The 24,833-nt window shown below is 43.5% G+C and overlaps 1 protein-coding gene across 29 annotated transcripts in view; it reads left to right on the top strand.

Moving 5' to 3' along the window:
* LRRFIP2 (LRR binding FLII interacting protein 2) overlaps positions 1 to 24,833 on the top strand; it is a 192,870-nt gene that overhangs the window by 128,348 nt on the left and 39,689 nt on the right. For 11 of the 29 annotated variants that reach the window (XM_068236552.1, XM_068236547.1, XM_068236542.1 and 8 more), the window contains 5 exons: positions 987 to 1,031; positions 1,740 to 1,787; positions 1,884 to 1,940; positions 18,802 to 18,864; positions 20,289 to 20,396. The exons of 4 other annotated variants lie outside the window; for them this stretch is intronic. In XM_068236552.1, coding sequence (XP_068092653.1) covers positions 987 to 1,031; positions 1,740 to 1,787; positions 1,884 to 1,940; positions 18,802 to 18,864; positions 20,289 to 20,396 — 321 coding nt within the window. The remainder of the gene's footprint in view (positions 1 to 986; positions 1,032 to 1,739; positions 1,788 to 1,883; positions 1,941 to 18,801; positions 18,865 to 20,288; positions 20,397 to 24,833) is intronic. 14 more of the 29 variants (XM_068236559.1, XM_068236558.1, XM_068236557.1 and 11 more) reach the window with 8 other exon arrangements.

Genomic DNA, 24,833 nt, shown 5'->3' with positions numbered 1-24,833 from the left:
ACCTGCAGGTCTACAAATCAAATCAGTCCTTCCAACGTATTCATAACACTTTGTTCTATGTCACATACTGCTGACTCAAAAAAAAATTTACACACACTCACTCACTCACTCAGTCATATTACTGTCTCTCTCTTTTATATCACTGTCTCTCTTTTATATTACTGTCTCTCTCTCTCTTTTATATTACTGTCTCTCTCTTTTATATTACTGTCTCTCTTATATATTACTGTCTATCTCTTATATATTACTGCCTCTCTCTTATATTACTGTGAGTCAGATTTAGCACTGCTGCAGATAGCAGCGAGGAGACTTAAAATGAAAGCTTGGAGGGTAGGGTAGTGTATTATGCGTTAGGGCAGGCGCTACTCTGGTAGTATGGGCCGTACCTGCCAAATATAATTTTGTGAACAGGAGTTGAAGCCTTTCATGATGCCTTCATCTCAACTCCTGACACTACAGACAGACGACCTTGTCACTGCTCACTGCAGCATCCAACTGGACTTCAGTACTCATTAGTCATTCTGATCTGCGTGTAATAGTAAATCATGTGCATCAGCAGATGGTGAATATGCAAAATGATGTTGATGATAGACTGTGTCACAGGAATTGATAGAAAATAACTATTTAATGTAAAACCCCATCTCAGGTCCAGGTGCAACCAGTGAGTTTTCTGGGCTGTGCAGACATCATTGGGAATTAGAAGGTCCCTTAATAAGGGAAGGGTTCTGAGAGAACAGATGGACAATTGTACAATTTTTTTATTTTTTTTTATAATTCCACTGCAACCTTGCTTGATAAATTCCCTCCCAACACAATATCATGCCTTTCTGCTTTCTCTCAGCACAGTTTGGGTGGGAGGTTGATATTCTTTGAATAAATACCCCCCGAAAAAGCTCTTTGCTGAAAATGTATGTGGAGCATGCTGATAGGGTTCACAAATTCACAATCCTTTGGAGACGCTAAATATTTTAAAATATTTTTTACAGACTTCCCCAAAGTTAAGTGCCACTTTGCACCGAAGTTCAAGTTCGGTTAGTATTTACTGTGCCTTTGGAACAGATGAAACACAATATAAGGTGGTTCATTTGCAGGAAGACAATTTTTGTGACTACTAATTCAAGGAATTGTCATGTTTCGTATGTTTTTGTTTAGATTATTTCTCTGATTTTGATAGTGTTCATGCATGCAAAGGTTAAGGCTGGATTTACAGTGGTCATTTGCATAACACACCCTTAATGAGTATGAACTGCCATGGAGACTGGACATAGACTTTAATACAAAGCTTACATGCAGCAAGCTACAATAATGCGATCGGTTTCAATACAGTACTGTGAACTGGCCCACAGACTTGTATGGGCAGTGAGTGGACATGCAGAATTATTATTCAACACAGCTGAGCACTGTGAACTAGCCCTAAAATGTTGTGTAGTTTGATTTACAAGCATGTCCATGATGTACCTTTTTTAAGCGGATTGTCATTTTTCCCCGCAGAATGAAAGTTTCTTATCATATGTTTGTTCTAAATCTAAGCTACAGTTGTAGAAGTTATGCATTTTGCTTTCTTACTAGTAAAAATAGAATATATGGACTGCAGGCACCGACAAGCAGTGCTGCAAGTTTGCATTGTTTGAGTTGCTTTGGTTTTGCAGTACTTGACCAACCATGCTTGTTAATTTAGTATTTAGAAATGTAAAGGAGAGAATTCAATGAATTCCTCATCTGTCTATTCTTTTTCTTAGACGTCGCTCTGTGAGGATGGCTTTGCTAACTCATACAATTCTCAAACTGTAAGTCTTCAGCTTACTGACATAAGTGTTTGTTTGCCAGGATCCTTAAGTTTTCTTTCTTAAGTGATTTCTTTTGTGTGGTACTTCTGTCACCAGCCCTCTGAATATAGCTACTATTCATCCAGAGCCAGCTCTACAAGAAGCAGTCCTGCGGTGAGAAACTCTGCTGTGTGTCCGCCATAATTCATATTCACCATAATCTCTCTTGTGTGCAAACTAAAATAACTGGTAAATAACACAATGAGCTGCGTGGTTTTTTTTTATGGCCAATAACATTTTTGTGGTTCCAGTTTTTATATTTTAGCTGTACGTTATACTAACAAACATCTTGCATGATGTCCACTTGTTGCTGCTTTGTGTTAATAATACAGTGTTTATTTAGTTGATATAATACATTTGCTGTAAAGGTAATTTCTGTTTTTATTTTGCTATTGTAATGGATGATCTGAGTGTGACTTGCATCTTGCAGAAGTAATGTCTCTCATTTCTCTGTGTGTCTCAGTGTACGTGTGCTTTGGAAGTACTAAAAGGGGAACTCCACCCTAAGATGTGCAGTTCATTTTGTTATACAGGGAACTTGGTCACTGAGTACCTCTGGCTTTGCATACCCAAGTGCTGCGTGGCTGCTCTATAACTGCACAGAGTGTAATGATGCCACATCTACCATTCCCTGAATCTTTCATGGGCAGGAGAGGATCTCTTTTACATTCAGCTTATTCAAGAACCATCTGCATATTTTAACTGTAACTGAGCACAGTCGGTAAAACTAAGCTTGGAAAGTCATGTTACTTTTCATAAGAATTTGTTTATGCAAGTATTCATGTATTGCTTGTGACATACATTTCTAAAGTTGTTTTTTTTAATGGATTGTAAAAGCAAAAATTAGAGGTGGGCAGTGAAATGCATATAACAACAGCTTGCATGTAGATTTATTAACATTTTTACACAGCTTGGAATTGGCCCAATCAGATGAAGTTCCTGAGGAATCTTTTTTTTCATGGTATCTTATGTGGGAAACCTGCATTTTGTAGTATTGTTTTGCTGTTGTTATTCAATGCCAAAGGTGTCTGACTATCACTGTGACTGTCACTAGCACTGTTTACCTGCAAATCATATGCTATTAAAAAACACACTGTTACGATGCCCATATGTGCAGATTCGACCAAGAGACCGATATCCCTCTGATCCAATCTGATTAGATGTTGGCTGCCCATACACCACAGGCTGTTTCCCGATCGATTTTTAGCATGAAAACTTTCGTGAATTTGCCTCATAATGCCGCATTGCCACCCTGGCCACTGTCGTTCCTCCCCCCCCCCCCCCCCCACACACACACACAAATGTTACACGTCTCCTTACTGCCCATGAGTATAAATAGTTTACCTGTCTGCTCTCCCAAATGTCCAGCTGCTCCCAAATGTCGTATTTATGCATTGGCACCTCACTTCTCTACTGGTGTTATAGCATGCAAGGCGAGTGTGCTACATCACACATGAATCCCACATATTTACCGGTAGCCACGTGGGACGCTAATGTGGATGTATGGCAGCCACTGGGGGGCAGAGGACAGCCACCGTATTTTAATGCCTGGTAAATACACTGCTCAACAAAATAAAGAGAACACGGAAATAAGACATCATAGATCTGAATGAATTAAATATTCTTATTAACCTCTTGCCGACCGCTCCACGCCAATTTTCATGAACGTGGCGGCAGCCCCGAGGACCGATCCACGCTTGGCGTGAACTGCCTTCCATGGGGCTAGCAGGAGAAGCGCGCACAGGTTGCGCGCGCATCTCCTGTTTGGAAGGCTGAGCTCCGCTCCGCCTTCAGTCTCCCATCGCCGTTTGGAGGCGGTTAGACAGCGAAATCACCGTCTAATTAGGGTGTACAGCGCTGCGATCTACAGCAGCGCTGTACTGGGGACAGCCGTGTCACGCGGCTGTCCCCTCCAGTGATCTGCTGTCATAGGCTGAAGCCTATGACAGCCGATCACGCTGATTGGCTGGAGGGGGAGGGAGGGAATAAAAAAAGACAAGAGGGGGGAGAATCACTTCTGTGCTGTGTTGTGCGGCCCTGCAGCTTGGCCTTAAAGCTGCACTGGCCTATTTAACAAAAAATGGCCTGGTCTTTAGGGGTGTTAACACTGCGGTCCTCAAGTGGTTAAATACTTAGTTCTTTATATGGTTCAATGTGCTGACAACAAAATCTCACAAAAATGGTCAATGGAAATCAAATTCATCAACCCATGGAGGTCTGGATTTGGAGTCGCACTCAAAATTAGAGTGGAAAGAAACGCTACAGGCTCATCCAACTTTGATGTATTATCCTTAACCACTTAAGGACCAGCTAACGCCCATAGGCGTCAGCAGGTCTTAAGTGGGTTACCATGGAAACGGCCGCTCCATGTCTCCGTGAACAGCCGGAGAGCCGACGATCGCGGCTCGCCGGCAAAATGTAAACACGCGGGGAAGAAATCCCCGCTGTTTACATCATACGGCGCTGCTGCGCCGCAGCGCTGTGACGTGGATCGGCCTCTGATTGGCCGGGGATCGCCGGCATATGATAGGCTAAAGCCTATTCTATCCGGCGCAGGACGGATATCCGTCCTGCGCCGCTGCAATGGTAAGGGAGAGGTAGGGAAAGCCGGGGAGGGCGGAAAGCGCTGCGGAGGGGGGCCTTGAAGAGCCCCCCCCCCCCGGAAAGCGCGGGTAGCTGGCGGCGATCAGACTCCCCCAGCAGCAGGGCTGTGGAGTCGGGCAATTTTGGGTGCCTGGAGTCGGAGTCGGGAAAAAATGCTCCGACTCCTACTGAATTTGTAACTGTAATTAAAATAGAAAATATGATAAAATGTTCTATTTCTCAGATAATAGTCATTAAAAATAATGTATATATACAGTATATATACAGTAATAGTTACTTGTGCTGCTTCAATAAAGCAGTCCCCGTATTTTTAAGGTCAAATATACAGATCTGATTGTGACTGTATATATGATGTGTGCACAGGAATCTCTTATATATACTAAATAACATCTATGCTGTAAGAATAAAGCCTGATGTGTAGCTGTGTCACTAATAGAGATGGTCAATGAGATGGAAATAATTCTGCATTGATGCTGATTTATGCAAATGTATGCTCTGCCTTTGCTGATGAAATCAAATAATTTGATATGTTGTTAAAATTTGGTTTGGTGACTACAAATTAAAGGGTACCTGAGGCAGATGAAAAGTAAAGTTTTATACATACCTGGGGCTTCCTCCAGCCCCCTTCAGGCTAATCAGTCCCTCGCTGTCCTCCACCACCCGGATCTTCTGCTATGAGTCCTGGTAATTCAGCCAGTCAGCGCTGTCCGGCCGCATGCCGCTCCCACCGCCAGGAACATTCTGCACCTGCGCAATAGTGCTGCACAGGTGTAGTATGCTCCTGGCGGCGGAGTGTGTGCATACGCACTACGCCCGACTGGCACAAGTACCTGGACTCATAGCAGAAGATCCAGGTGGTGGAGGAGGACAACGAGGGAGGCGGCTGGAGGAAGCCCCAGGTCTGTATAAAACTTTAATTTCATCTGTCTCAGGTTTACTTTGTTACACAGTAGCACTATACTCTACATATGCACTCCCCACAGAGCTGCAGGGAATCCACTGAGAATGCTGTGCACATTCAACACAGAGGTGTTGTCTGTTTACAATCTCCTCATTCCCCTGCAGAGTACCTGCACATCATTCTTACATGTACCCACACTTACATTGCCTAGGGCCTGATAGATGTTCTTTGTTCCGGTTTCTACCTTTTACAAGTACTCTTACCAAGGACTAGTTTTAGTCTGAAGGGAATAAATATAGTAGTCTACATATCCTTCTCACTTCAGTTGTCTTGTAAAATTCCTAAGCGTTGGCAGTTAAGAGACTAATTTCATGATACATACTTTTAATCAACAAAATTGTAATATGCAAATTAGAGGAGTCGGAGTCGAGGAGTCGGAGTCGGTGGAATCCTAAACTGAGGAGTCTGAGTCGGTGGATTTTTGGACCGACTCCACAGCCCTGCCCAGCAGGACATCCCCCTAGTGGGGAAAAAGGGGGGAAGTCTGATCACCAAGGCTCACTGCTGATCGGTGCTGCGGGCTGGAGAGCCCACGTAGCACCGATCACTGAAAAAAGCCGTGTGTGTGTGTGTCCTCCAAGTGCCTGTATGACCTCTCTACAATGCCTGGCCATCCTACTGTTGAGGTGGCAGATGGTCTCCTAAGGCATCTCCTCCTAGACTTGGACTGAAGCATCCACAAACTCCTGGACAGTCTGTGGTGGATGGAGCGAGACAGGATGTCCTAGATGTGCTCAATTGGATTCAGGTCTGGGGAATGGGCAGGCCAGTCCATAGCATTAAAGCTTTCATCTTGCAGGAACTGCTGACACACTCCAGCGACAATAGGTCTAGCATTGTCTTGCATTAGGAGGAATCCAGGGCCAACCGCACCAGCATATGGTCTCACAAGGGGTCTGAGGATCTCATCTTGGCATCTAATAACAGTCAGGCTACCTCTGGAAAGCACATGGAGGGCTGTGCGGCCCCCTTAAAGACAACCCGAGGCTAGTATTTTAAATTTTAAGAGAACGCAGAGGCATGTTCTTTGCACAATGACTCACCTCTGTGTCTCGCTATTGCCTCGTATTTTCCTGCAGCCTGTAAATTAGTCCGCGCCAGGGGCGTAGCAATCGCTATAGCAACCATAGCATTGCTATGGGGCCCCTACCTCACAGGGAGCCTGCAGCAGGATGCCCCGCTAGGTGCTCGAGGGGTCGCAGCATGAGGGGAGAACTTGGTGGCACGTCGGGGAGGGGGGACGGGCCCCCCCTCCCTCACCTCGGGCTTTCCCCTCTGCGCTCCCCTCCAGCATTGAATAAACATTGTATGCAGGCGGCGGGGCAGCAGCAGATACATACCTTCCGTGCGCTCCAGCGCGGATGGTTCTCCCTCTAGTGTCTGACGCGACTTCCTGTTTATACCGGAAGTCGCATCAGAAGCTAGAGAGAGGAGCATCCGTGGAGCGCATGGAAGGTATGTATCTGCCGCTGCCCCGCCGCCTGCATACAATGTTTATTCAAAGCTGGAGGGGAGCGCAGAGGGGAGAGCCCGAGGTGAGGGAGGGGGGCCCTTCCTGCCTCCCCACCGATTTGCCACCAAGCTCTCCCCTCATACTGCGACCCCTCCAGCCCTCAAAAACAGCCCAGGGAGGGGGAGGGGCGGCCTAACCTGGGGGGTGCCGCCTGTCACTCACTACCTAACCTGGGAGTCCCTGTCACTCAACCTAACCTGGGGGGCGCCTGTCACTCACTACTTAACTGGGGCGCGCCTGTCACTCACAACCTAACCTGGGGGTCCCTGTCACTCACTACCTAACTGGGGGTCCCTGTCACACACTACCTAACTGGGGTTCCCTGTCGCTCACAACCTAACCTGGGGGTCCCTGTCCCTCACTACCTAACCTGGGGGTCCCTGTCCCTCACTACCTAACCTGGGGGTCCCTGTCCCTCACTACCTAACCTGGGGGTCCCTGTCCCTCACTACCTAACCTGGGGGTCCCTGTCCCTCACTACCTAACCTGGGGGTCCCTGTCCCTCACTACCTAACCTGGGAGTCCCTGTCCCTCACTACCTAACCTGGGGGGCGCCTGTCACTCACTACCTAACCTGGGGGTCCCTGTCACTCACTACCTAACCTGGGGGTCCCTGTCACTTACTACCTAACCTGGGGGTCCATCACTACCTAACTGGGGGTCCCTGTCACTCACTACCTAAACTGGGGGCTCCTGCCACTACATACACTGGGGGTCACCTGTCACTACTTACACTGAGGGGGTCACCTGTCACTACTTACACTGGGGGGGTCACCTGTCACTACTTACACTGGGGGGTCACCTGTCACTAGTTACACTGGGGGTCACCTGTCACTACTTATACTGGGGGTCACCTGTCACTACTAACACTGGGGGTCACCTGTCACTGCCTGAACTGGGGGGCTCCTGTCACTACCTGAACTGGGGGGGCACCTGTCATTACCTAAACTATCCAGGCTAGCCAGCCCAGCATCACCACCAGCCAACCAGCCCAGAATCACTGTCAAAAAGGCCACCGCATCACCACCAGTCAGGCCAGCATTTACTTCAACCAGCCAAGCACAGCCCAGCATCACCGCCAGCCAACCCAGCCACAGCATCATCGCCAACCCAGCCACAGCATCACTGCCAGGCCTTTCAGCGCACACATCATCCCCAATCCAGCCAAAAACAGTATTGCCAGGCACAGCAGCCAGTACAGGAGAATTCAGAAGCCAGGTGAGAGGTGTCTACCATATTAAGGCGGCATTCTGCCTATTTATGCGAAATGCTGTCTATTTATGTGCCTCATGATTGCTGAATTTGTCTTGTTGGGGGCCTCACGATTGCTGAATTTGTCATGTTGGGGGCCTCATTTTTGCTGAATTTGTCTTGATAGGGGCCTCATGATTGCTGTATTTGTCTTGTTGGGGGTCACATGATTGCTGAATTTGTCTTGTTGGGGGGCCTCACGATTACTGAATTTGTCTTGTTGGGGGTCACATGATTGGTAACTGCGAAACTATGGGAAAAGCTGAATCATCATCATATGAGATAATAGCAGTAAACCTACTTTTTTAGCTTTTTAAAACAGAAAATACAACTGGGAGGTTGTAAAAAAATGAATTTATTTTTCAGGAGTAGGATGGATAAAATTGTTTATCTTCACAGTTTTTCAACTTGGATTTTCCATAATGTTCATGTATGAGTTAAAACGTTTGTACAGTATTTAGTTTAAATTGCTGTTGCCACAAGGGGGCCCAGTGATTTCTAGTTACGCCCCTGATTACTACCTAAACTGGGGACACCTATAGACCTGGATACTTATACTGTACTTAGAGGGGTGTTGGAATGTTGGGGTGGAGGGTCCTGGAGGAATGTTTGGGTGGGAGGTCCGAGGTCCGTGGGGTTGGAAGATCGGGGGGGGGGGGGGGGGGACATAAACATTTTTTGCTATGGGGCCCAGTCATTTCTAGATACGCCCCTGGTCCGCGCTCCCCCGCTTCTATTCCCGCCACTGCCCACCTCTGTGAGCTTCCTCCAATTGGAAGCTAAGCCGCGACCCAGGAAATGCCTCCCAGGTCGCGGCTTAGCTTCCAATTGGAGGACGCTCACGGAGGCGGGCATTGGATGACTAGACTGTCTCATGCTACCACTAGAGTGAAAGCACCTCCAGCATTCAAATTGACCAAAACATCAGCCAGAAAGCATAGGAACTGAGAAGTGGTCTGAGGTCACCGCCAGCAGAACCACTCCTCTATTGGTGATGTCTTGCAAATTGCCTATTTTCACCTGTTGGCTGTTCCATTTGCACAACAGCATATGAAATTGTCAATGAGGGCCAATGCACACCAAAATGGGCTAGCGTAATCACAAATGAACAGTGTTTTTTTTTTAATGATTTTTTTTTTAGCTGATTCTAGGCATGTGCCTAGCGATTTTCTAATCATGCCTAGCGGATTTTGAAGCGGTTTTTGTAGCGTTTATTTTTTGTTACAGTAGAGCTGTAACTGAACAGCTTCTGTAACAAAAACGCTTGGAAAATTGCTGTGATTTAGCGCTTTTCAGAGTGATTTTCCACTTTCCTGTATTTAAAATTGAAGCTGATTCGCCTCAGAAATCAGCAGAAATGCTGCAGGACCTGCGTTTGGGGGAAAAAAAATCACATTTCTCTGGTGTGATCCATCCCATTCATATACATTAGCCAAGTGCTTTTCAAAGCGCTCAGAAGCTCTTGGTGTGCAGCAGCCCTAAGTGTTGCTACCTAAGTGGACTGTTTGATTTCACGGAAGTGTGATTGATTTGGCGTTACATTGGCCCATATGCTATTAATTTTTTCACCTGAGTTATCTCTTAGGAGATAATTTTCATCTTCTCTTTAAACTAAATTTTCAGCATTTTACAATTTAAAAAGTACCCAAAAGTTGGCGAAGTACCATCAAATATATTTTTGAGTATTTTCTTGCTTGCTGGTTTAAAAGGCATTTTATGATAAGTTGTGAAAATATCACCAAGGAGAAAACTCAAGAGAAAAAGTGAATTGCATACTGTATGTCTCATTGTGTTGTTTAAGTGTTCCCTTTATTTTGTTTTTTTGAGTAGTGTAAGTTTCTGTAGTAGGTTCAAGGAGCTCACTTTGATCTCTCCATTTTCAGCTAGGTATCTTGATGTAGCCACATATGTAGTGGGCAGTACTCAATATTCCAACACTGCTATTATTTAACTCTAGGTACCGCTGAAATACTTTTAAGAGGTGAAACAGCATCTGTTATTTGCTTGCAAGCTCAGGGTTGGCATTTGCAAACCTCATTTAAATAAATTGTACTTCAACTCATTCTTTAACATAAGGGAAATGCTAAGTAGCCTGCTGACATCAGGATTCCTTCTATACTTTCATTCCATGTGAATTGTACGCAGCTCGAACCAATCAGAATTAAGATGAAGTTATTTTGATTGGTCCAATTTGAAGCTGCAGCTACATACAATTTACATGAAATTTGAATGTAAGAAGAGATTTGCATTTCATTGACTTTCTAATGGGCAGCACTGTTTTGCAGCAAAGTGTTCTTCATTTAAGACTACTTTTACACTTTGCACGTTGTGCCTACTGAAAACAGAATCAACAGAATCTCAACACAGTTGAAAAGTCACATCGCACATTACAAATGTAATGTCAAGCATTTGGTACATAGAAGTATTTTCTTCACTGCAACTGTGAATGTTTGCATCATCTGTTGAATGCACAGTATGCTGCTCATTATTACCACAGAATCCCCTGCTCTGCACCACTGTCTCGTAGATGTGAACGTACCATTAGAATATAATTGCACCATGTTGCGATGCAATTATATTGTTGGTTGCTATGCAGTAGAAGCAGTGTGAAAGGACACAAAGGGCTAATTTTCATGACCAGTCATAACATGTATGGTAATTGGGCAGCTGATCAAATGTGTGGTGACTGGTGTGTGAACTCTCACCAAACACAGTAAAAATGTGACCTTGTAGTAGCAGCAGCAGGTAATGTGCAGCAAAGAGGCAATGTCCCAATGTTTGTATGGGATACCGCCATAACTGTGTGAGCTAGGCTACAGGAAAGCAGAATGACAAGCTCATCAGTGGCATCTATTCTACATGGTCATTCAGAGAGTGAGGGAATGGGCTTTGTTCCTGCTGCTTTACTGCAGAGGGGATAGAGAGCAGAGTGTAAAAATGCTTATAGTAGCAGCTCTAAAATTCTGATCTGCTGGTCAAAGTTATGTTGGCCATACACGGTACAATAAAAACGTTCGATTATCCCGTTTTTTCTATCTAAATAATCGAATGAAAGTTGAAAAAAAAAATTTTTCGATCAAGAAATTCGAACGATTATCCCGTTTTTTCGAGAAAAATCAGATCGGACATGTTGGAAAAATCTTTATATTCGATCTAACGGAATAATCGAACTAAATTATCTAATCGAAAAAAAATGAAAAATTGTACCATGTATGGCCACCATTACAAAACTTTGTAAGTAAAACATTTTGCATGTATTGCAATTTATTTGTATGTTTAGCTGACTGCTTGGAGTTCAACTTATGTGATGTACTTTTGTGTCCATGTACTCTGTACAAGCTATATTGTATACAGAATGATACATTTTCTGATGTTTGCTGTTATGGCAGAAGTAATGTTATCATTAGTGAATTTGTACGAGATCTAGTTCATTCTGCTGCATGAAGGCATCTGATTAAAACAACCATCATGCTTACATACAGACACACAATGGGTCTGCATTTCTAAAAACTGGAGTAGATAATACTGGATGAGAAGTGTTAAAGAGGAACTGTTGCAAAAATCTTAAAATTTAAAACGCCTACAAATAAGAAGTACATTTCTCCCTGAGTAAAATGAGCCATAAATTACTTTTCTCCTGTGCTGCTGTCACTTACAGTAGGTAGTAGAAATCTGACATTACCGATAGGTTTTGGACTAGTCCATCTCTTCAGCATGGCCTTTATTCTTTATAAAGATATTCCCTGAAAATGATTATTACAAAGATGCTGGCCAGCCTTCCTGCTCGCTGCACACTATTTTGGCAGTTGGACCGAGCAACTGCCATTCAGTAAGTGCTTTTAAAAATAAAGAAAACCCTGAGAACCCCCCTCCCCCCCCCCCCCCCCCCCCCCATGAGAAGATGGGCTAGCCCAAAACCGATCGGTAATGTCAGATTTCTACTACTTACTGTAAGTGACAGCAACACAGGAGAAAAGTAATTTATGGCTCATTTTACTCGGGGAGAAATGTACTTGTTATTTGTATGTGTTAAGATTTTCGCGACAGTTCCTCTTTAAAGTGAACCTCCGGACTAAAAATCTAAACACATCTAACTAAAAAACTAAAAAGGCTTGGTGTTTAACAGTTTCACAGAATCAGAACTTTTTTTCTTACCAAAGCATCATTTTTAGCTGCATTTTTTATCTAAGTTCCACCCATTAAAGAAAAAAAGCCCGGGCTTTTTTTCCCTTATGCTGTGCAGAGCATGATGGGATTTCCTATGTTATTCACGTTGCTTAGCAACTGGGAGGGGTGATCAGCACACAGGACAGTTGGAACTGTCTCATGCTCCCTGTCCCCTCCTTTCAACCAAAAAGATGGCTGCCATCATGAAATCAAACATTTTCCTGTTCTTTTAAAACAGTGTGGGTAAGAGATTATATTACCTATCTATTTTAATTAACATAACTAATGTAACTTAATGACAGTATGTTTGTTTAGGCTGGAGTTTCTCTTTAACTGTTGCCAGGGCCATCTTCTACAAGGGGGCAGATCTATTCACACAAACCCAGCTGATATGGGGTTTCAGTGAATCTTGTTAAAATGACAATGTGTTAGTGCATTTTAACTTTTAAGCATTAGCATACCTCTTTGTTCTTTTATGTGCACCAGAGAAGCATTTTACCTAAATTTAGGATATAGCTGTAAAGTAGCTGTTATATAGAAATCAGACCTAGTCCTTGGTAATAGTACTTGAAGAGGGTGCAGACAGGGTGTACATTTGCTTTCACGCTCGGTCACTTTGGCGCAAGGTGAGTCGAATGACAGCTGACCCTGCTGTTGATGAAACTCCAGATGGCATTAATTACAATTCCCCCCTCCAAGTCGTAGCAACTCGGAGGGAGAAGTAATTTGGGGTCCAGCAATCGGCTGATCCCCGAATTACTCATGCTCGTGGTGCAGACTATAGCATTGCTGCCAAACTCGGTCACTACGCCACGCGTGCTGAGAAGCCCTACCTCATGTTGTCAGGAACAAAGAACATTGATTAGGCCCTAGGCAATCTAACTGTGGGTACATCTAAGAGAGATGTGCAAGTACTCACACTGAAAGCCCTTTTAAACGCAGAGGTCCCCTAGTCCTTTGCACAAGGCTAGAGACAAAAACTCATCTGTCAAGATTTCATGTTTCTCTCTGATGTATTTATACATGTTAAATTGATCACCTCTGAAAAAGGCGTCATTGCTGTGGATTAAGGGAATTTGAATAGGCAATACAAGTGGATGGGTCGGTTTCCACTGGTCAGGATTTCTTTGCGGTTTTGTGTGCAGGAAAAATCTGCACGGCAGAGCCATCAGAATTTGCTTGCTGCACACCGCTAGGCGATTCGCATACAATGTATTTAATAGGAAATTTGCATGCGGTTTCAATATGTGAATTCGCATACGATTTTGCATAAAACCAGAGTAAAGGCACACAGGCACTGACATGGTTAAATTCACATACATAGAAACATATGCGAAATCGTATGCGAATTCGTAGTAAAATTAGCAAACGGACTCTAACGAATTCGCATCCGCATGCGGATTATAGCGGTTTCCGCGACGATACTGCACAAGTGGAAACGGGCCCTAAATGCAAACTGCTGAACCATAGATACAATGAATAGACCCTTAAAGAGAAACTGCACTGAAAATAAAAAGTCAAAATAACTATACACAGGTCATACTTACCTCCTGTGTAATCTACTCAATCTTTTTCCTCTCCTGTCTCCCATTTGTCCACTGTGATCAATGGAATTCTCTGTCCTCCATTTTAAAAACTATTACCCCATAACCGCTTCCTGGTCAGCACACTGTTAAACTGTAATATCACACCACTTGAGCCATAGGGAAACATGGACATTACTTTGCACATTCAGTTGTAACGGACAGCTGCTGATATATAACTGACGTATTACCGCCAGCAACTGGTATATTTCAGTTCTGACAAAATATTGTCAGAACTGAAAGGGATCACTGTAAAGGTGCCCATACATGGTACAATTTTTCATTTTTTTTCGATTAGATAATTTAGTTTGATTATTCCGTTAGATCGAATATAAAGATTTTTCCAGCATGTCCAATCAGATTTTTCTCGAAAAACGGCATAAACGCTTGAATTTCTTGATCGAAAAAAATATTTTTAACTTTCATTCGATTTGATCATTTAGATCGAATAAATGGGAAAATTGAACGTTTTTATTGTGTCGTGTATGGGCACCATTAGAAGAAAATGGTGAGCTTCTTAGAGAAACTGACGGTGAGGTTAATATGTAATCATTTGCAGCTACGTCATGTGTTTATTTTAAATAATTTTACTCGCTTCAGGTTACCTTTAAAGGATGACTATGATGAGAGGGAAATGGAGGCTGCCATATTTATTTCCTTTTAAAGAGAGTCTGAAGTGAGAATAAATCTCGCTTCAGACCTCATAGATAGCAGAGGCACGTGTGCCCCTGCTAAACCGCCGCTATCCCGCGGCTTAACGGGGGTCCCTGATCCCCCAAATCCCCTCCGTAATGCGGGGGAGCGCTTCCTGGTTGGGGCAGGGCTAACCGCCGCAGCCCTGCCCCACGCACGTCTGTCAGCGCGTATCTCCGCCTCTCCCACGCCCCTCTCAGTCTTCCTTCACTGAGAGGGGCGGGGGAGAGGCGTCGATACGCCGCTGATAGACGTGACTGGAGGCAGGGCTGCAGCCGTTAGCCCTGCCTCCAGGAGCGACCAAGTCTGCGACCAAGTGTCACAGTGGGGGGTTTTGGGGGTGAAGGGACCCCCGTTGAGCGGCGCTATTGCGGCGGTTTAGCAGGGGCACACGTGCCCCTGCTAACTATGAGCTCTGAAGCGAGATTTATTCTCGCTTCAGAGTCTCTTTAAGCAATACCAGTTGCCTGGCTATCCTGCTGATCCTCTGCCTCTAATACTTTTAGCCATAGACCCTGAACAAGCATGCAACAGATTAGATGTTCCTGACATTGTCATATCTGACAAGAATAGCTGCATGCTTGTTTCTGGTGTTATTCAGTCACTACTGCAGCCAAATAGATCAACAGGGCTGCCAGGAAATTGTTATTGTTTTAAAGGAATGAAATATGGCAGCCTCTATATCCCTCTTGTTATAGTTCTCCTTTAAGTTGGCCAAAAACTGGTATAATACTTTTTGTAATAGATTAAATGTCCGACTCGATCAAGACACAAAATATTACAGAGCTCTATTAAAAATGAATGTCCTCAGATTCAATTTTTGAAAACCTTGTTAATTAAAAATGTAGATTTTTTTTTCTCCCTTTTGATTCTGGTTGATGGTGGGTGGGGGGAGGGGGCACAACATCAACATTGTACTGCATTCGGGTGATGGATTGATCCATATTAAATTGGATTTTAGCAGAAAGTCTGATGGTTTATGGCATGCTTTAATGTGGTACATCAGGTGAGTTTTTGGCATTTTTCCTGATCTACTGTAAATCTAATAGTGTAGTGTACAGGTAAATAATTCCACTTAATTTCATCACTTACGTTTTTTAGTTTTTTCAATTTTCCTTTATTAACTACTTACGGACCGCGCTAGTTGAAATCTGCGCCCTGTTTTGATGGCTATCTGGCTGCCAGGGCGTAGACTTAAATTTAACGCCGTTTTCGTCTATCTCGCCGCTGAATCCTCGCCGTCTCCCGCCGCAGCTCACTCGCTCTGCCTGTCTCTGACGGCAGAGTTCCTGTGAGCAGGTCAGGAGCCGATTTCATTGGCTCCTGACCCTGTCTTTCAATGTAAGCAACTCCCATTGGCTTACATCGAAAGACAGGGCAGGAGCCAATGACAGTGGCTCCTGACCGGCTCACAGGAACTCTGCCAACATAGAAACAGCAGAGTGGGTGGCCCAGGTTCCTGACGTGTGGCGGTAATGGTGGTTGCAGCAGGTATGTGCGGTGATTCGTCGGGATTCCGCCATTTTTGTACCAGTGGTCTCTGGTCCTTAAAGGGACAGAGACCGCTGGTACCTAAGTGGTTGAGGGCTTGTTTCCACTGTAGCGGTGCGGAATCGCCTGGATTCCACCGCTAAAGAAATCGCATGCGGCTGCGTTTTCCCATGCGGATTTCCCCGCGATTTCGCATGGCAAGGAGCCATGCGAATTTAACCATGTCACTGCCTGTGTTAAGTTCCATTGGCTTTCATGCGAAATCGCATGCGAAATCGCGGGGAAATCCGCATGACAAAGCCGCATGCGATTTCCCTATTAAATACATTAGCGGCGATTCGCATGCATTCCACTCGCAGGCGAATTCGTTGACTCTTTTGTGCGTTTTTTTTACCGCTGAAAAAAACGCACCTCAACAACGCTACAGTGGAAACAGGCCCATCCACTTGCATTACATGTGCGAATCCGCATGTGTTGGACACATGCGGATTCGCGATAGTGGAAACGAGCCCTAACCTGTCCTATATAGCAGGGGTCCCCAACCCCCGGTCCGCGACCCAATACCGGGCCGCGGGGCGTTTCGCACCGGGCCGCGGCAAATCCCCTGCCTCACAATGATTTTTTTGCTGGTGACTACCGTCCCGCCCCCTCCTTCATTAGCCGCGAGTGCATGCGGCTACATCTCCGCCTGCACGCATTAGAGCGCAGCCGCGGAAGCCGGAAGTCACGCCCAGCCCATCCCATCTTTCTCGGCGTCAGCGTGTGTAGCCTATGCAGCTGCGCTTTTCCCGGGCAGTGTGAGGCAGCGAGACAGGGGGATAGCGTGCCGTGATAGCGTGGCCGTGGTGGACCGTATTCAAAATACATTCTCTTCTCGGTAAGGCGGCTGTCTATATACCAACGTTTTTCCACCTTTGAATCTAGCCTCACTACCTGTTCCGATACTTCTGTGCTGCATAGGTCAGGCCTTAGGCCTGGGATTGTTACACATGCAATTTAACAAGTATGCAGTGATCATAGTTATGTGCAGTTTTTGATCCACCTCTTGCTGGCTTGTTTGCGGGCTAACTATACTTGCTATACTGGGCTAACTATACTTGCTATACTCGGCTAACTATACTTGCTATACTGGGCTAACTATACTTGCTATACTGGGCTAACTATACTTGCTATACTGGGCTAACTATACTTGCTATACTCGGCTAACTATACTTGCTATACTGGGCTAACTATACTTGCTATACTGGGCTAACTATACTTGCTATACTGGGCTAACTATACTTGCTATTCTGGGCTAACTATACTTGCTATACTGGAATAACTACTGGCTATACTGGGCTAACTATACTTGCTATACTGGGCTAACTATACTTGCTATACTGGGTTAACTATACTTGCTATACTGGGTTAACTATACTTGCTATACTAGGCTAACTGTACTTGCTATACTGGGCTGACTGTACTTGCTATACTGTGGTAACTGTACTAGCTATACTGTGGTAACTATACTTGCTATACTAGGCTAACTGTACTTGCTATAGTGTGGTAACTGTACTTGCTATACTGGGGTAACTATACTTGCTATACTAGGCTAACTGTACTTGCTATACTGGGGTAACTACTGGCTATACTGGGGTAGCTATACTTGCTATACTAGGCTAACTGTACTTGCTATACTGGGGTAGCTATACTTGCTATACTAGGCTAACTGTACTTGCTATACTGGGGTAGCTATACTTGCTATACTAGGCTAACTGTACTTGCTATACTGGGGTAACTGTACTTGCTATACTGGGGTAACTATACTTGCTATACTAGGCTAACTGTACTTGCTATACTGGGGTAACTACTGGCTATACTGGGGTAGCTATACTTGCTATACTAGGCTAACTGTACTTGCTATACTGGGGTAGCTATACTTGCTATACTAGGCTAACTGTACTTGCTATACTGGGGTAACTACTGGCTATACTGGGGTAGCTATACTTGCTATACTAGGCTAACTGCACTTGCTATAGTGTGGTAACTGTACTTGCTATACTGGGCTAACTGTACTTGCTATACTGTGGTAACTGTACTTGCTATACTGGGCTAACTGTACTTGCTATACTGTGCTTACTGTACTTGCTATACTGTGGTAACTGTACTTGCTATACTGGGGTAACTATACTTGCTATACTAGGCTAACTGTACTGGCTATACTGTGGTAACTGTACTTGCTATACTGGGGTAACTATACTTGCTATACTAGGCTAACTGTACTTGCTATACTGTGGAAACTGTACTTGCTATACTGTGGAATCTAAGAAAAAAGGGGGGGCTGCTGCCGCTAACACTAGCCACGCCCACTCACCCCTCCCACCCCCCACCCCCACCCACCCCGCCCCCAGGGGGGCCCCGGAGAAAATTTTGGTCGGGATAGTGGGCCCCGGGCTCAAAAAGGTTGGGGACCCCTGCTATATAGTATACACACCCGACAAAGTATGAGTTGTACAAGCCAGCAAATAGATTCAAGTCAATTCAAAGTTGATGCATACATTTTGTATGCAAATATATGGGATGTGGTTATCAAGGTGCATAAATCTGCATACTGGTGCATCAGTGCAGAATTATTTGCATCTCATTGACTAGCCTTATTCCGTACTATGTTTGATCTTCCAATAAAGTGTTTGTTTGAGTTGTATTGAAGTGCAAATTTTTTCTCTTTTTTAGTGTACAGATGATGAGGGCTCAGTTTCCTCATGTAGTGCTGGACGGGGACGAAAGGATAGCGTGGTGAGCTCAGCTGCATGTCTGTGGGTTTTTGTTATAAAATGCCTACAATTTTACACATTAAAATAACAGGTTGTCTTTCTGGGCTAGAAGTTGAAATTTATCACCTTTTCTTTTTAAAAACAAAAAATACTGCACCGTTTCAGTCAAATGTAAATGTATCGCTTTAAAACTGCTTCGAGGGAGGGTTCCCATTGGTCTGTTGCAATCCAGTGAGGAGCCTCTCCTATGTAGTGGACCGAAGGCGGAGGCAGCAGCAGCAGAAGATTGCAATTGTGACGGCAGCAAGCCTGAGCAGGTAGCAATGCTATGACTAGGCCATGTTTTGTCGTTTATAGTAAAACCTATAGTCAACGAAAAGTGTGCTTCACTGTTAACAGGCGTGTTTATACCGCAATGCACGTGCCGCTCTGTGAATATTGCATTGTGCGGCAAGCCATGTTACAAAGCGTCTGTTATACCGCACTGCAACGCAGCACTGAGAATGCAGCCTAAACGGCACAGAAGAAAAAAAAACACTGATGGAAACTGATGCCCAACGTAACACACATCTTCTTGAAACTGAAAACCGATACATTTTTACGGGATCAGTTTTTCATCCGTCCCGTGTGAACCCAGCCTTACTCAGCAAAAAAAAAAAAATTAGTTTTGAGTAGTTTAGAGTCGAGTTTGGTCTTTATTATTTGCTTTGCTGTCTCTATACCTGATTCCATTTTGGTCGTGTTAGCTGCGTCATGACACCAAATAAGTGCATCTCTCCTACAGCAATAAAAAAAAAGAAATGTGAACACCCGCTTAGTTGGAATTATGTTATGACCTTTATCAGGTTTTAATTGCTATATTTTACCATGGGAGAAAATCATTCACTTCATGTTAACAGTGACACTGCAGGTAGTGAGTATAAATCTCCCCAGTGAGGACACAGACAACAATAAAAGCTGGACATACGTTCTAACCATGTGTGCTGTGTATTCAGCATTAAACGTTTTGGTTGGAATTCTGATTAAACGCAACAAATGTTTAACATCATTTAATGTATTATAGTGTAAGTCTTTGCTTTGGAGCTGGGGGCTTATATTCTGTGATTTTATTGGTTCCATATTGGTTGTGTGCGTTTTTTAGGCTATATTAGTTTGATGGCTATATTAGTTTGATGGCTTAGTGTTTCATTGCTCAGAAATATACTGCATCACCGGATTATTTTGACATCCCGCTGGATGGGCAGTATGTCTTTTCTCGCTCCAAAGATGGTAAAGGTACTGGTAAAGGGAGCTTCACTTTTGTTAACCGTCCAATAGTTTGAGTAGAACTCTACCTATTTTTGGAAACAAATGTAGACATTGATCTGTCTAATAATGTAATGCGTTTAATTGTAGCATTAGTGAAGATGTTACTAAGTGAATTATGTTTTCTATTTTTGTCTCAAGTCATCAGATTTTTCCGACCAGAGTGAATCTGCTGCTGATTATTTTAGCCGCTCAAATCGTAGGGGAAGTATAGTGTCTGATGATGTCAGCATTGCTGATCTCAACAGCGTGAGTTCTAATGCATGCTTTTGTGCTCAGACAGCATGACTAATATTAGGTTTGACTTCACTGTTTCAAGCTAACACGCCAGATCAGACTCTTATGAAAATATTTTAACCTTGCTGTGTGCAGAACATAATTTGATTTGTAATTCCTGTTTTATTTAGGTTGCACATGGTGACATATCACCATCTTATATGCTGATACATGCATCTTGTTTGTGTTTGTTATACTGGCATGCCTGTGTGTTGCTGCAGACATAATGCCAATTTGTCTGGTGTTTTGGATGAGCAAATGGTATATTTTGCTAGAATACATTTTTTTAACACACTATTTGCTCGCTACTAATATGCATATTTTACCTCATTTTTTTATGATCACATTGCACCATATTTTTAAGAATTGCTACATAATTATTTGATACAGTTAATTTGTTCAGGATTTTAGTATCCAGCCAGCATTGTTTTGGGTTTTGAGATGAAACAAATAGTGATGGTCAAGTAGATGCAAATAACTTCGAGTTGATGCAAATTTAAGCAATTTTATGCAGCTTGAAAATGAACCAATCGAATTTTATACCGCAGCAGGATTTGATTGGTTCATTTTCAAGCTGTATAAATTTGCATCAACTCGAAGTTATTTGCATCTACTTGACCATCACTAGAAACAAATCACCTGGATGAATCTCACACTAATATGATGGGGAACACATGGACTTCAGTTTGTTTTCTTGGTGGAAGATGAGTGCAGGAAAACAGTGCTGCAAAGGTACAGTGTTAACCACTAGCAGCGTTAACCGGAGATCTGCTGTAAGCTAACCACATACACTGTTGTTGGTGTCTGGGATAGTGCTATTTATTCAATCTGGACAACTGCCGCAAAAGATTTTGACCACTAAATACATAGCATTTTAGATTATCATAATATAGAATATTGCTTATAGTGAGTAACCGAGGGTGCTATTCTTTGACCCTTACCACAGAATAGCCTAGATTATAAGAAGGGTGTTCTTTTTTGGTTACCTGTAGAACACACTATTTGTTTGCTGCTAATATGCACATTTTACTGAATTTTTTTTTATGAGCACAATGCACCAAATTAAGTTAAAAACAGCGTAATTAGGCCACCAGCACTAGCTAGAAGCCAAATTGCATCTTACCTGGTAAATTTGCCGCAGCAGGGTAAGCTGTTTTTCGGCTTCACCCTGCACTCAAATTTCCCGGCACGCTTTTTACGTGTATGCGTTTGAAATTACCAAATTAGTAAAACAGATAAACTAGTACTAAAAATGTATTAAACAGAACCAATGTGGTCCCAAGCCCAACCCTAACCCCATGTGTGTAAGATTATAATAGACCACAATCCATTCCAATAGCATACAAAAGTACATATTAAAATATAAAATGATCAGCTGCTTGAGGGAATCCAATAATGTCAAGTTCAATTTGCATTATCAGCCAATGTAAGAATAAAACGCATATCAATGTAAGTTGGTAATATTACCGGGTATGTTTAGCTGAAAGAGAGTGGAGCGCCTGTAAGGGAAGCTCCTGCTCGTCGCCCAGCCTAAATAGCCATGAGGTCACGTATTGTGTCTGACTTAACTTCCTATAAAAGCGGAAGTGTGTCAGTCAGGGCGGAACTGCACTGCTGGTGTTTGTATGAAAAGAGAGAGGAGGGGGCAACTACTAAGGTCCAGTGGGGTGTGGGTAATGCTATTAAAAGATACAAATGCAAGGCCCATTGTCAGGAACCGGCCCCGCGGCACGCCTGCAGATACGATTTCCTGACTGCGGGTTTGACCAGATTGCGAGGGGAAGCAGCCTTATTCGAGCTAACACAAGGTTGTCGCCTCTCGAAGCACTTCTCACTGCCACCACTAGCTGCTGCTAGACACTTCAACAATTCCCACTCTGCTGTCGAGTGGTCTGCACACAGTCCGGCGTTTTCGTATTTGGGTCAGCTTTTGCGCTTTAGGCCAAATACGGGAACACCACACACACAATACAATCACACAGTAGCAAGGCACAATCAGGCACTGAACTTGTAACGCAAATTACACTGCAGTCTCTTTCTCTAGACTGAGCTTTGGCTTAGTACATCAGAAGTCAAACTTATTAAATAAGTATTTAATATTCTAAAAAGTGGAACAGTGCAGACAATAATATATATACAAAAGTTACAAAAACAAAATAAAAATTACAAAGATAAAAGTTACAAAGATACACAAGACAGTTTGCATAAAAATAAAACAGGGGTAAACGTTACCAATACGGGGTCTAACTTGGTCGTGGGAGGGCACGAATTTCCGATTCAATCTGGATAATCTCTATGCTATGCGCTACCTCCAAGAGAAGATGATCTGTGAAGGTCTTCTGCTGGCTCTTATAGGCCGATTTGTTGCTCTGGGAAATGGATGTCCAGTCCCACAATCTAATGCAATTTCCCCAAAGTGTGACATCACCGTCTGCCGAGCCCCCTGTCACATCTGGGCTAGCTGTGACATGCAAATGTCAAGGCTTTTCCTGTCCCACATTGAACTTCGCAGACATTTCCCATCTCCCCATAGATCTACTTTCCACAGGTAAAATTGTATTTTAGCACACACATCAAAAAGACTTCCCTGTGACAGGTGACAATTGCCCACGCAAAATATACATCTGAGACAGTATTTCATAGCAGATCAAAGGTAAGGACATGGCTGGCTATTGGCCTAATCAGCCATCTCCCTGCCAGAGGCTAGCAAACCAATTTAGCCTTTCCTGCTCTCCTATTCAGACCAACAGGTACCTGTATAGGCTTCAAAGTGGTCGGGCAACTGTCTAAGTGTTTCCTAATTAGAGACTAGGTAGACATTTCCTAATTGAATGTCTAGGTTCCTGTGCCTATCCAACGTAATTGATCTATTCAATGCAGACAATGGTAGCTTTCCTGCTGGACACTGAATGCAGATTTAATTTACATTTACATACAGGACTCACATTAGCAGCCAGGTGACCAATTATACCCTGAAGCCAGCTGGCTTTTAGCAGACATACGCATATGACACAGACAGAAAAGGTGAAAATATGGCTTCCACGAGATACAATATGGTTGCTATGTTCTGCATATTACCGTCCTGTATCATCACACCAAATATATCCTCACACCCATCAATTGGAGGAAGGATTGGCGGAAAATCCTAGCAATATGGGCAAATGGGCTGGAGTGAGAAACTGCGAAAGTGCTGTAAAGGTAATGTGTGGGTAAGAGTGAGTGTAAGTGAGGGAGTGTGTTTAGAGTGAGGTGGGCAAATTACCTGTATATGTTTTCATGATTGTTTTTTTCGTTTTGTTTTTTAACAAATGTTTTATTTTTTAGGTTTAAATGTATAGCCTTAATGGTTTGTAACATGAAATACATAAGTCAAATGGTAGCAGGGGTCCTATTTTGTAGCAGTTGCTTGAGTAAAAATCATTTTCTGCATACTGTATTCCATTATCTTCTGAAATAAACCCATTGAGGTAGACTTATGCTGACTTATCAATCATTGCCAAATAAGATACCCCCCCAAACAAGATACCCCCCCCAAACTCCATTTCCATAGATGGGGTATGGACTGTTTTTGTTTGTTTTGCACCAGCAGCTTTTCCCTCCACAGCAAGGACCATGACACCTTCTCTTCTTCCTGTGCCTCTTCCTGGAAGTACTGGCTGCCATAACTAAGTAGGTAATTCTTTACACTATGCATGTAGCTGAAGGCTAGTCTTTTGCAGCCATAATTATCAGGAAGAGCCATCGGAAGCAGGAGAGCAGTGAATCCTGGTCATGAAGAAGAAAGCAACTGGTGCAGCAAATATCAGCTCCCATTCTCTCTACCTCTGGAAATGTGGTATGCTGAACTAGTTGACACCATCCAAAGAATTTTTTACTGTTTTGTACAAACTTTTCATAAAATAGTTTAAATAGTATAATTTTAGGTTACATTACAAATGACAATAAAGCACATGTGCATTCTGACTTTGACTTTGACTTTTTGGCTAACAACCTTGAAGAGAATAATATAACTTCTACAAATAGTAACCTCTTGTTATTAATCCAGGTCTGAATTTATATCTCAGGGACATATAGGCACACAAAATGGTGTTTAACCTGCCACATAAAACCTCACACAGCTGGCATACTCTACATGAGAGATGGTGAATAAGATGCTACTTTTTTGGGGGGTTGCGTACGATGTTGATGCAATTGTTGGAATTGGGCGAGCCAAATCTACAAATCTACACCCTGCTGATGTGTATTGACCCAGTTACAAGCTCCAGGCAAGCCTGAAAAATCAGCATGTCTGACCATCTCTGCTGAACACATTTGTCCATATTATCACAGTGTTGATGCATGAGAAAGCACTAATATGAATGTCATTAAAGGAATACTATCGATACCCAAGTGTTCTAAAATGACAGTGTA

Source organism: Hyperolius riggenbachi, chromosome 5 (genome assembly GCF_040937935.1).
Source record: "Hyperolius riggenbachi isolate aHypRig1 chromosome 5, aHypRig1.pri, whole genome shotgun sequence".
NCBI classification, from domain to species: domain Eukaryota; kingdom Metazoa; phylum Chordata; class Amphibia; order Anura; family Hyperoliidae; genus Hyperolius; species Hyperolius riggenbachi.
This window is presented reverse-complemented; position numbering and strand designations above follow the sequence as displayed.